Source organism: Rutilus rutilus, assembly GCF_951802725.1.
Source record: "Rutilus rutilus genome assembly, chromosome: 1".
NCBI lineage: Eukaryota > Metazoa > Chordata > Actinopteri > Cypriniformes > Leuciscidae > Rutilus > Rutilus rutilus.
In genome coordinates this window covers 21,845,788-21,858,356 of record NC_140209.1, presented here as the reverse complement: position 1 = coordinate 21,858,356, position 12,569 = coordinate 21,845,788, and the positions used below count along the sequence as shown (strand labels likewise).

The following is a 12,569-nucleotide window of genomic DNA, read 5'->3' as shown; positions in this document are numbered from 1 at the left end:
CACCTCTGAAGTAAACTAACCCTGGATCATGAGCTGCAACAGAACGGGTTGTGTTCAGAGAGTGGCTTGCTATGGTAAAGTAGTTGAGTTTACCCGCTTACTTACCCTTAAACATATACTAAACATGTACTATGTCACATAACCTGCTTTCTGGAATACCCCCCAGGAATACGCCCCTGAACCGTGACACCCTGGTTAAACACATTGGGCCCCACATGGCTATGCTGGTTACTTTATGTATTTGCTTTATGTAAAAATGGTTTGATTAAGAAATAAAGCCACATTACATATTCAACTTTGTTTTTAAGTGGCACTCATATGAGTTTAAGCATCACTACATTTTAAACTGAGATTGTGTTTTAATTGTATATTGTTTTAACATCTCTATTTTCTTAGTACTTTAAATTTATCCGATGAACATCCAATAAAACAAAGTCATAAGTATGTACATGTATATATGTGTTTGTGACTTCTAGCACCAATGTAATTTGAAATGATCAGGTACAGTACATGTATCATATGCAGTAATATTTTTCTCCTGTGAAAAACAATGAAATGCTGTTAAAAATTGTGTGTGTGTGTGTGTGTGTGTGTGTGTGTGTGTTTTAGAGAGTGTTGAAGAATGTGTCAGAAGACAGTGAAACTACCTTTTGGGACGAGCAGCGTTTGACAGTGAAGCTCCTCCAGATGTTGTAGAGAGAGTCGGAGTCAACCGTCCTCAGCTGCTCCAGACAAACATCTCAGAGTGTGTTAATACTAGAACACACTAGTGTTAATACTATAAAAACTTCATTTTGGAAAAGATGAGCAGGGTGAAACAAATGCTGAAAGTATTTGGTGAAGAGGCTATTAACCGCACAACTAATGAAAGCACACATGATGCTAAAGAGGCAACTGAACCCGGCTCATCACTGGACGAAGACAACAGCAGACCTGTGCATTCTTTTAAAGAGGTTAAAGCATATGATGACAGCCATAAAGAGAAAAATGAAGAAAAAAGAAGTATATCCAGTTTCCTGGGTATCCCAGCACATTGTAAGTATTCAAGATTGTGCTGCATTTTAGATACTTAAATAAACTTGCATTATATGTACAAATGAATGTAATTGCATTTAATGACAACATACAAAATCAAATGCTATATATAGCACAGAGAGGGACATGTTGACACATATACAGACACTTGATCTGATGAATATGGATTTATATCTGATGAATACATATTTACTCTTATTAATTTACCAGGCACTTTCATTCATGACCAAAATATTTCATTATTAACAATTTACATCATTGTGACATCACACTATGGTGTCACAATATAGTTAAAAGTGTTAATTATTAATTTAGCAGATGTTTCTTTGCAAAGCAACTTACAATTAATAGCATAACTAATATATATGTGTGTGTTTTATTTTGATTGCAGGGAGCAAAAGAGAGAGAAGTCCAGATGCCAGTCGCCCTAACAGTAAGTCTATGTGTAAGTCTCAGTGTATTCTACTTAATATAAAAGTCCATTATTTATTTTTGTACGTTTTCCAGTGTCAAAGCTGAATCTGGTTGTGTGCGGGATCGACGAGAAATTAAAATCCTCCATATCAGAGCTGATCCTGCAGAAAACAGATATAAGATCAAAGTGTGTGAGGAGAGACGTGAAACGTCATGGGCGTCTGATCAGTCTGGTGAAGATTCCACAACTCAGTCGGCTCTCAGAGCAGGAAGTGATGCGTCAAACTCTCCGCTGTGTGTCTCTTTGTGATCCAGGAGTTCATGTTTTCCTCATCATCATTCCTGATGCTCCATTCAATAATGAAGACAAAGCAGAAATGGAGAAGATCCAGAAGATATTTGACTCCAGAGAGCATTTAATGCTGATCTTCACCTCGGACCTTTCTGTTGGAGACTTAGTAACAGATTTAGTCAAATCAGAAACTCTGAGATCAATCAGACTATATGGTGGTCAGTACAGAGTGATGGGGTTAAAGGAACCTGAAAACTCAAGACAGATACCAGAACTACTGGATTATATAGAGAACTTGAAGACTAAACCATATTCACTTCAGATGTATGTGAAAGCTCAAGAGAGCAGAGCCAGGCGTGAAACAGAAGAGAAATATAAAGAAGAACTGAAGAGACTGGAGAATGAAAATAAAGAGTTAAAACAGAAGATACCATCACAGGGTGAGTGTATTTTACTCTCAAAATCTCTGATAGGACCCATTATGATTTTCTCTGCAAAACCCCCAGTGTTAAGTCCCCCTGAGGTGAAAATCAGGGTTTTAATATTGTTTATATGTCTATGTGGTGTTTTTAACACTAGAACAACCGGAATTCCATAACTACTAGAACGACCATAGCGGTCATTCTGACCGTTCATACTTTGACGTTCATATCAGCCGTACTGAACGTCATTTTCGTCATGTCATATCTATTGTACATGTTAACCTTCTCTTTTCCAATGAAGCTTTTAATTCCTGTCGTCATAGCCCTTAAAACAAGCACAAAAGAAAGATTGCACCGACAGGTGCTGCCTCTATTTGAGGAACGTTTTGCGTCAAAATAATAATTTTTTTCACCGCACTCACCACGTGAATAGACACGCACAAAAGTTAGGAAACGTCAAAGCTTCATACCGTTTAGTACAGCCCTGTTTGTACATAAGTTCAATAATCAATTCAAAATCTAAAAATAAATAGATCTACAATGATAGGTAATAATAAACAGTACACAACATTTTAATTCAAATGAATGTGAAAATGTATACAAACAGCCTAAGAAAAAAACATGAACATTAGCTAAACAAGAAAACGAACTGCTTTAGAACGATTAGTTTCAGTGAACAAAAAATATTAACGAACAAAATCAGGTTAACTGCCCATTTGAACGGCGCAAACACCCCGCATCTTTGACGCTTACGCACATTCCACACAGGTAAACACCGCCTTTTGTGTGCAGCTCCCACACACTTTGTGACATTTGGCACATGTCTCCTTGGTTTTATTTTGTTTGCAGTTCCTCCAGTTGTATGGCTTTTGATTCCATGTGGTCGGAGTGAAGTTCGCTCGCCAGCCATGTGATGAAGTCCCTCCGCGAAACTTGCAATGTAGCGGACTTATGATATCTGTAACGCGTGCGGTCAAAATGACCGTTATGGTCATTCTAGGTAGAAATAGTCACAACTGTTTAGTGTTTTGTGATTTTAATAAAATAACAGTGGCAGAATAAAATATACACATATTTAGGAAAAGTCAGAGTCCTACAGCCACATTTATTTTATTTTAACAAAGTTATTACATTGTAAAATTTAAAAACGGTAAAAATGACCGCCTTGGGAGTTCTAGTGTTAATATACTTTGAGACAAACCATGTGCAGAAAAAGTCAAGGACCATTGCTGAGTATTTTGTCCTTAAAACGGCAGTGAACCAAAGACTCAGGGCCCTATTTTAACAATCTGAAACGTAGTATCAAAGTACCAAACGCGAAACGCAAGTAACTTTGTGGGCGGATCTCGCAAATCTAAAATGGGTTGGTCTGAAGTAGCTACATTACTCATAGGTGTGGTTTGGGCAAAACAATCAGAGCGACATCTCACATTCCCTTTAAGAGCAGGCATGCTTGTTCCATAGCGGATTGCTAACATAACGGTGGATTTACCAGGCGCACGCCAGGAGCGGTTCTATTATACCAGCGAATTCTGTCTGTGAACTGAATTTCCAGAAAAAGTGGTTATGCAGCAAGACAACGACCCCAAGCACACAAGTCGTTCTAAAAAAAATTGTTAAAGAAGAACAAAGTTAATGTTCTGGAATGGCTGAGTCAAAGTCCAGACCTTAATCCATCTGAAATGTTGTGTAAGGAAAGACCTGAAGCAAGCAGTTAATTTGAGGAAACCCACCAACATCTCAGAGTTGAAGCTGTTCTGTACCGAGGAATTGGCTAAAATTCCTCAAAGTCGTGCAGGACTGATCAGCAGTAACTCAAAACATTTAGTTGCCATTATTTCTGTTCAAGGGGGTCTCAACAGATACTGAAAGCAAGAGTTCACTTGCCACACAGATATATAAAACTTTTTTTTGTTTTGTTTACTTTTAGGACTTCTGTGAACATCTGATGATGTTTTGGATCATATTTATGCAGAAATATAGAAAATTCTAAAAGGTTCACAAACGTTAAACCTATGCTGCGTGTCCTGTCATGATTGTGCCACTTTTGTTACTGTTTTATTACTCTTTCTTCCTTTCCTATAATATAAATTAACAAAGAAGAGCATCATTCTACTTTGAAAACGTATTTAAATTCAGCAGTGATGTCAAATATATATATATATATAATTTTGTGTTTCATGTTCTTCAGATCAATCAGATGATCAAGAGGGTCTGAGGATTGTGCTGATCGGGAGAACAGGAAGTGGAAAGAGTGCAACAGGAAACACTATTCTGGGAAGAAATGAGTTTCAGAGCCAATCAAGCTCAGATTCAGTGACAACTGTTTGTCAGAAGGGAGTTGGTGAAGTTGATGGTCGATCAGTAGCTGTTGTTGATAGTCCAGGACTCTTTGACACAACACTGTCAAATGAAAAACTGGTGGCAGAAATAATGAAATGTGTTTCAATGTCTTCACCTGGACCTCATGTGTTTGTCATTGTGTTGAGTTTGGGAAGATTCACCAAGGAGGAATCAGACACTGTAGATCTGATAAAGAATATCTTTGGCCCAAAATCTGCTCAGTTCAGCATCGTTCTGTTCACTAGAGGAGACGAACTAGACAATGTCACCATGGAAAATTATGTGAAGGGAAGTAACTGTGCTGAACTGAAGAAACTGATCAGAGATTGTGGAAACAGATTCCTGGCTTTCAATAACAGAGAAAAACGAGACAAAACTCAAGTGATTCAACTGTTGAACATGGTAGAAGAAGTGAAAAATAGTAATGAGGGACGATACTTCACTAACAGCATGTTTGAGGAGGCAGAGATGTCCATTAAAAAGAGAATGGAGGAAATACTGAAAGAGAGAGAAAGAGAAATTCAGAATCAGAGAGAAGAATTACAAGCCAAATATGAGATAGAAATGAAAAACATGATGAAGAGACTCGAGGAAGAGAAACAAAGAGCAGACGAAGCGAAAATGAAAATGGAGAATCAGTTGAAAGAAAAAGAGGAAAAACTCAGAAAAGAGTTTGAAGAAAGAGAGAAAACAGAACAAAAGATCCGAGAGATTGAAAACCAGAAACAATCAGAAGAGGAAAAACAGCGAAGAACTGAATATCGTCAAAAAATAGAAGAGATGAAGAGAGAGATTGAACATCAGAGATTACAGTATGAAAAACAGCAAAAAGAAAAACAAGAAGAAGATAAAAAGAGAGAAGAGAAATACAGACAAGATCAAGAGAAGATGAGAAATGAACAAGAGCGCATTATTGCAGAATTACAGATTAAACAAGAAGAAGAAAGAAAAAATAGAGAATCTGAGGAGAAAATGAGGAATAAAGAAGAAGAAGAGGAGAGACAGAGATGGGAGAGAGAAATAAAAGAGTCTGAAAATGACAAAAAAGAGATTCAAGAGGAAATTAAACGACAGCAGAGAAAATGGGAGGAAAACAAGAAACGACAGATGAGAGAACGAGAGGAAGAAGAAAGAAAGAGAAAAGAGAGACATGAGGAGCAACTGAGAGAAAAACGAGAAGAACTGGAGAAAATGATAAAAAAAATTAAAATAGAGACAGAAATAGAAAGACAGAAGATAGAAGAGGAGAGACAGAAACAGAGAAGAGAAAGAGAAGACAAAGAGAGAGAATATGAAGAAAAAACACATGAAATGAAAATACATAATGAACAACTAGAACGAGAGAGAAAAGAGGAGTGGGAGAGAAGAAAACAAGAGGATGATGAGAGACGAGAAGAAGAGAGAAAGAGATGGGAGAAAATGATTGAAGATCTGAAACGAGAACAAGAAGAAGAGAAAAAGAGAAGAGAAACAGAGGAGAAGAACAGACAAGAAAGAGAAGAGAGAGAGCGAGATGAAATAAAACAGCAACATGAAGAGGAAATAAAAGACATTAAGAAGAAACATGAAGATGAAGCCAGAAAACAAGCAGAAGAACTGAATGATTTCAGAGAGAGAAAAGAGCAACTCAAAGAGATGCTGGACGATCGTCAGAAACAACAGGAAATAATGGAAAAACTCTATCAACACCTGAAAGAAGAGAAAGTCAAAGAAATAAGAGAACAAAAAAACAAGAAAGAAAAAGAAAGACAAGAGCTACTACAAGAAATTGAAAAACTGAAAAATAAAAAAAGTTGTGTTGTTATGTGATACTTTGTAAAAACACAAATATGATATGTCATACAAATTAATGGCAATTTTAAACAACATATTACAAGCTTAATATATATATATTAATGTTATTTGATTGAACTGGCTTGCATTTTGGGGAGGGAAGGACCCAGCTAAGAGGGAACGTTCTCATAAATTTGGCTAAAATTCTGATTCTAAGGTTCTATCAAAGTTATAAACAAATGTTCTTTCAGTAACGTTAATACAATTTTTGTTCAGTGTTATCAGGCCTATAATCATGTTCTCAAAAGGTTAGCAGAAAAACATTATTTGTAAATTTTGTGGAAGTTTCGAGTTGTAGAAGTTTTTATGTCCTCAATGTTGGGAGTAAACGTTCTTAAAACAACAACTTGGAACATCCTTAAAACATTTAGAATGACAAATAACTTTAAGTGAATAGGGTTGTGTGTGCTGTTTTAAAGGGGTGAATATAATGCCCCTTTTTACAAGATGTAAAATAAGTCTATGATGTCCCCTGAGTGATTTTGTTTTAGTTTTTGTGTCTGTCCCTTTAAATGCAAATGAGCTGCTGCTGCCAGCACAGAGGGCGGAGCTACAACAGCTTGTGTGTTAGCAGCTCCGATTACCTCACTCAGACACACACTGAAAATTTCAGAAACTGTTCTGCCTTTTAGGTTCAAACCGGAGTCGGACAAAGATGGAGAGACTCAAGAAGCATGAGAACGTAGAATGCAACAGGATGTTTCTGAATGGTTAGTTGATGAATTTATGTGATGTGGAGTTAACTATCTTCAAGCCTTAGCATATTCTGTCATGATAATCGTGTGGGAACTGTTGTAAGATATGAGCCAGAGAATATATGCGATCATGAAGATAGAACAGGTATAGTTTAGTTTAATTACGGTTATAAACTATGTTGTCATCTTGCTTTTATGGCATGCTATTGCATTTGTGTTATGTACTGTATTGCAATAAATGTAAAAAGATGAATGTGACAGCTTGAACAGACTCATAAATGTGCTCTACTACAACAACTCTTCCTCTTCGCAACACTGCCACATCCACTTTGTTGCTTGCGTGTTCCCAGGGGAAAGGGTTTATGTAAATTTTAGGGTAAGTGATGCTATAACGAATAAGCTCATTGTAGTCATTACCAGCCATTTGTTGTAGTCCTTTAAAAGTGATTCCTTTGCTTTGAACTTTGAATGTTGTAACTTTGCAGATGTTGTTTATGTTCGAACAGCAACATTACACACTAACTAAAAAAAAAAGAAAAAAAAAAAAAGTGAAATCATAATCAAAAGAACATCCTTGGAAAGTGGGATTGTTTTGTAGCCTGTCCCATAGTTATGTTCCTGACTTTTCATTTAAATTCATGTAAAGAATATGCAAGTGTTTACTAAACACTTTTTAAAAAAAGTTAATGAAATCTCCATATATTGTCATGAATTATTGATGAATGTTCTCATAATTTTATCAGAAAACGTCTTTGAACAAAATTCTTCAAATGCACGTTAAATATTAAGAATCAGAATCAGAATCAGAATCAGAAAGAGCTTTATTGCCAAGTGTGCTTGCACCCACAAGGAATTTTTCTTGGTACTGAAGCTTCCAGTGCACATATACAAATACAAATACAACAAGAACACAGTAATACAAATTCTAAGAATGAAAATATATAAAAAATAAATAAAAATAGTATAAAAGTAAAAAAGTAGGGTCACAGTTGGGTTTAGTCTGAATAAACATTTACAGATTATGAACATATTTACAGTATTTTGAGTAGTATGAATAATATAAATATCACCTGAATTAGAGAATATTACACTAGACAGTGGGAGTCTAGCGCATGTTACAGATTATAAACATATTTACAGTATTTTGAGTAGTATGAATAATATAGATATAAATATCACCTGAGTTTATTGCACTAGACAGTGGGAGTATTGCACTTACAGGCATATGCTTTGGGGGGCATGTTAAGTGTTCAGAAGGGAAATGGCCTGTGGAAAGAAACTGTTCCTGTGCCTGGAAGTTCTTGTGGCCAGTGATCTGTGTCGCCGTCCTGACGGTAACAGTTCAAACAGGGGGTGTCCAGGGTGAGTGGAGTCTGTGATGATTTTACCTGCTCTCTTCCTCACTCTGGAAGAGTACAGGTCCTGGAGGGTTGGCAGGGGGGCACCAATAATCCTCTCTGCAGTCCGGACTGTCCGTTGTAGTCTCCTGATGTCCGATTTGGTAGCTGAACCAAACCAGACAGTGATGGAAGTGCTTAAGACAGACTCAATGACGGCTGAGTAGAACTGGATCAGCAGCTCCTGTGGCAGATTGAACTTCTTCAGCTGGCGAAGGAAGTACAGTCTCTGCTGGGCCTTTTTCACAATGGAGTCAATGTGATTTGCCCACTTCAGGTCCTGGGAGATGGTAGAGCCCAGGAACCTGAATGACTCCACTGCTTCCACAGTGCTGTTCATGATGGTGAGAGGGGGGAGTGCTGGGGTGTTTCTCCTGAAGTCCACGATCATCTCCACTGTTTTGAGCGTGTTCAGCTCAAGGTTGTTATAACTGCACCAGACAGCCAGCTGTTCAACCCCCAGTCTGTAAGCAGACTCGTCACCATTTTGGATGAGACCGATGACAGTGGTGTCGTCTGCAAATTTCAGGAGCTTGACAGAGGGGTCTTTAGAAGTGCAGTCATTAGTGTACAGGGAGAAGAGCAGTGGGGAGAGAACGCACCCTTGGGGGGCGCCAGTGCTGATGGTGAGGGTCCTGGATGTGAGTTTCCCCAGTCTCACTAGCTGCTGCCGGTCCGTCAGGAAGCTGGAGATCCACTGACAGATTGTGGATGGCATGGAGAGCTGAGTCAGTTTGGCTGTGAGAAGATCAGGCATGATGGTATTGAAGGCCGAACTGAAGTCCACGAATAAGATCCGTGCATAAGTCCCAGGTCTGTCAAGATGTTGCAGGATATAGTGCAGTCCCATGTTGACTGCATCATCCACAGACCTGTTTGCTCTGTAAGCAAACTGAAGGGGATCCATCAGGGGTCCGGTGATGTCCTTCAGATAGGCCAACACCAGTCTTTCAAACGACTTCATGACCACAGACGTGAGAGCGACAGGTCTGTAGTCATTAAGTCCAGTGATTTTAGTTTTTTTGGGAACCGGAATGATAGTGGAGCGTTTGAAGCAGCAGGGAACTTCACACTGCTCCAATGATCTGTTGAAGATCTGCGTGAAGACTGGGGCCAGTTGGTCAGCACAGGCTTTTAGACAAGCAGATGAGATGCCGTCTGGGCCTGAAGCTTTCCTAGTCTTCTGTTTTTTGAAGACTCTGCTCACGTCCTCCACACAGACCTTAAGCTCAGGTTGGATGGCAGAAGGGGGGAGGAGAGGGGTTGCAGGAGGTGATGGTGGATGTGTGAAGTGCACATCAGGGCGGGTGTGAGGTGTGAGTCTGGGCTTCTCAAACCTGCAATAGAATGCATTGAGAGTGTCAGCCAGTTGTTGATTCTCCACAGATGGGGGGGATGGTGATTTGTAGTTGGTGATGTTCCTCAGGCCTCTCCAGACTGATGCCGGGTCGTTGGCTGAAAACTGGTTTTTCAGCTTTTCAGAGTAGCTTCTTTTAGCAACTCTGATCTCCTTTGTCAGTTTGTTTCTGGCCTGGTTATACAAGATTTTATCCCCACTTCTGTAAGCATCCTCTTTGGCATGACGAAGCTGTTTGAGTTTCCCAGTAAACCATGGTTTATCATTAGTGAATGATAAGAATGTCCTGGTAGGAATGCATGTATCCTCACAGAAACTGATATATGATGTTACAGTATCTGTGAGCTCATCCAGATCGGTGGCTGCAGCTTCAAAAACAGTCCAATCAGTGCAATCGAAGCAGGCCTGTAGATCCTGCTCTGCTTCGTTGGTCCATCTTTTTACAGTCCTTAATACAGGTTTAGCTGATTTCAGTTTCTGCCTGTAGGTCGGTATAAGATGAACCAAACAGTGATCAGAGAGCCCCAAAGCTGCCCGTGGGACGGAGTGATACGCATTCTTTATCGTGGTGTAACAGTGGTCCAATATATTACTGTCTCTGGTAGGACATGTAACATGCTGTCTGTATTTTGGCAGTTCACGGGAGAGATTTGCTTTGTTAAAATCCCCAAGAATGATTAAAAGAGAGTCTGGGTACCTTTGTTCCATTTCAGCTATATGTTCAGCCAGCTGTTGTAGCGCCGCGCTCACACACGCGTCTGGAGGAATGTAAACATTCGCGAGAATGAATGAGGAAAACTCCCGCGGCGAGTAGAAAGGTTTACAGTTTATGAAATGCACCTCTAAATTAGGAGAGCACATCTTCTTCAGTGTTGTTACATCTGAACACCAACTTTCGTTAATGTAGAAACACAATCCACCACCTCTCGTTTTCCCCGTTAGTTCCGCGATGCGATCCGCTCGGAACAGCTGGAAGCCCGGCAGATGTAGTGCGTTGTCCGGTATGGCTTCACTCAGCCAGGTTTCAGTGAAGCACAGAGCAGCGGAGTTTAAAAAGTCCTTATTAGTGCGGGTGAGGAGAAGAAGTTCGTCCATTTTGTTAGGAAGAGATCGGAGATTCGCAAGATGAATACTGGGTAGTGCAGTGCGGAGGCCGCGCTCGCGGAGTTTAACCAGCGCGCCGGCGCGCTTCCCGCGTTTGCGTCTGACCGCGCGTTTTAACAACACCGCTGCGCCTCCAACGAGAATGTCCAGTAAAACGTCTGAGTAATCAAAATCTGTAAAAAACTTGTCTGGTGTGTGTTTCCTAATGTCCAGAAGTTCGTCTTTGGTGAAACTGATAGGAAAAGAATGACTAAACGCAGAACAAACGAACAAAAACAACACAATGACTGGAGAGCTCCACACCGAGGCAGCCATCCGCGGCGCCATCTTGAATTTAAGGATGGCTTAAATGGCTTAAGGTTCATTTGACCACACTCAGTGTTAAAAAAAAAAAAAAAGTATTGCATCTGCTTCCTCTAAGCAACATCAGTTTACTTAATCTTTATTATTCTTTAACCTATTTTTTTTTTTCTTGTTTGTGCTACTAATTTAAATGCAGAGTTATGGGGAAAATGGGTGTATTAAATGTGCAATAAGACTTTATTTTCGGTCTTGTCGACTTTGTGGTGGACGAGCTACTGAGACACATCCAACACACTCAAGGTAAAATGTATTCCCATCAGAAATGAGCTTGAGCAAAATGTCACACCTGTACTTTAACTTTCACTTTTGAATCATGTGACACTGTTTCTCTCCGACAGGAGGCGCTGTGACTCCCAGATGACTTATAAATGATTACAAGGATTATTCTTATATAGACATTTTTCATGAGTAAATGATGGCACCACCATTAAAAATTCTAACTTCCTATTGAATGCTGTCCTGTTCCGGTCTCCATATGAACTCATTCTATGAGCGCCCATCTGTTTCAAATGCAGATAACTTCGTGTCATTTACACACTCATTAAACTTTAAAGGTTGAGGCACTGACAAAAGAAGGTCATTGAACACTGTAAATGAATGGCGCTCTGGCGAGCCATGCGCTGATGAAAAGGGTATGTCTACCTCAGATTTAACATTTGGTCTGTACGTCCGGCATCAGGTAATAACATTAATATAATTTATGGTGGAGAAAGCTGCTTATTTGAACAAAAGTAACCATGAAGAATTTAATATAAACACAGCTTTTGTGTCTTTATCAACTTTTCCATATATAGCTACTAGGGGTGGCACGGTACATGAAAAAACATCCGAACCGTTCGGTTCGCTTGTCTCGGTTCGGTGCGCGTGTGCGTCGCGCGGTTTGCACGGTTCGACGCATGCGCAATGTAGCCTCGTGCCCGTGCTAATACAATGCTAAATCATAAATCAGACATATGTAGAATTACATTACAATGTCCAGCAATCGATTTATATAGTACACTGAGTTTACCTAGACATTTAATGAGATCTATCTACTCCATATGTTGTTTTTTTCATGTGAATAAATAGGCTACATAGATCGACTGTTCCACGTAGCCTAATGGTCCAGTGGCAGAACTTGCCAAGCGTATCAAAGGTTCTGAGTTCTAATCTGCGCTCGTATATATTTTTTTCTTTATCAAAACCGATTATGTTTATCAGCGGTTGTATATCAAGCAGGGACCGATTTGTATGAATTTTGTTTTATTATTTAATCGGAACGAGTAGCCTTGAGTCTCCTCAATGGCTTGAAGCGCGCGTCCGAGTGATGAATGT

The 12,569-nt window shown here is 39.4% G+C and overlaps 1 protein-coding gene across 1 annotated transcript in view; it reads left to right on the top strand.

Moving 5' to 3' along the window:
* LOC311304327 (uncharacterized protein) overlaps positions 1-7,552 on the top strand; it is a 36,587-nt gene extending 29,035 nt beyond the window's left edge. Inside the window, exons 9-12 of the mRNA XM_084431289.1 lie at positions 782-1,035; positions 1,427-1,468; positions 1,543-2,181; positions 4,355-7,552. Coding sequence (XP_084287415.1) covers positions 782-1,035; positions 1,427-1,468; positions 1,543-2,181; positions 4,355-6,315 — 2,896 coding nt within the window. The 3' untranslated portion in view covers positions 6,316-7,552. The remainder of the gene's footprint in view (positions 1-781; positions 1,036-1,426; positions 1,469-1,542; positions 2,182-4,354) is intronic.
* The last annotated feature ends 5,017 nt before the right edge of the window (positions 7,553-12,569 follow it).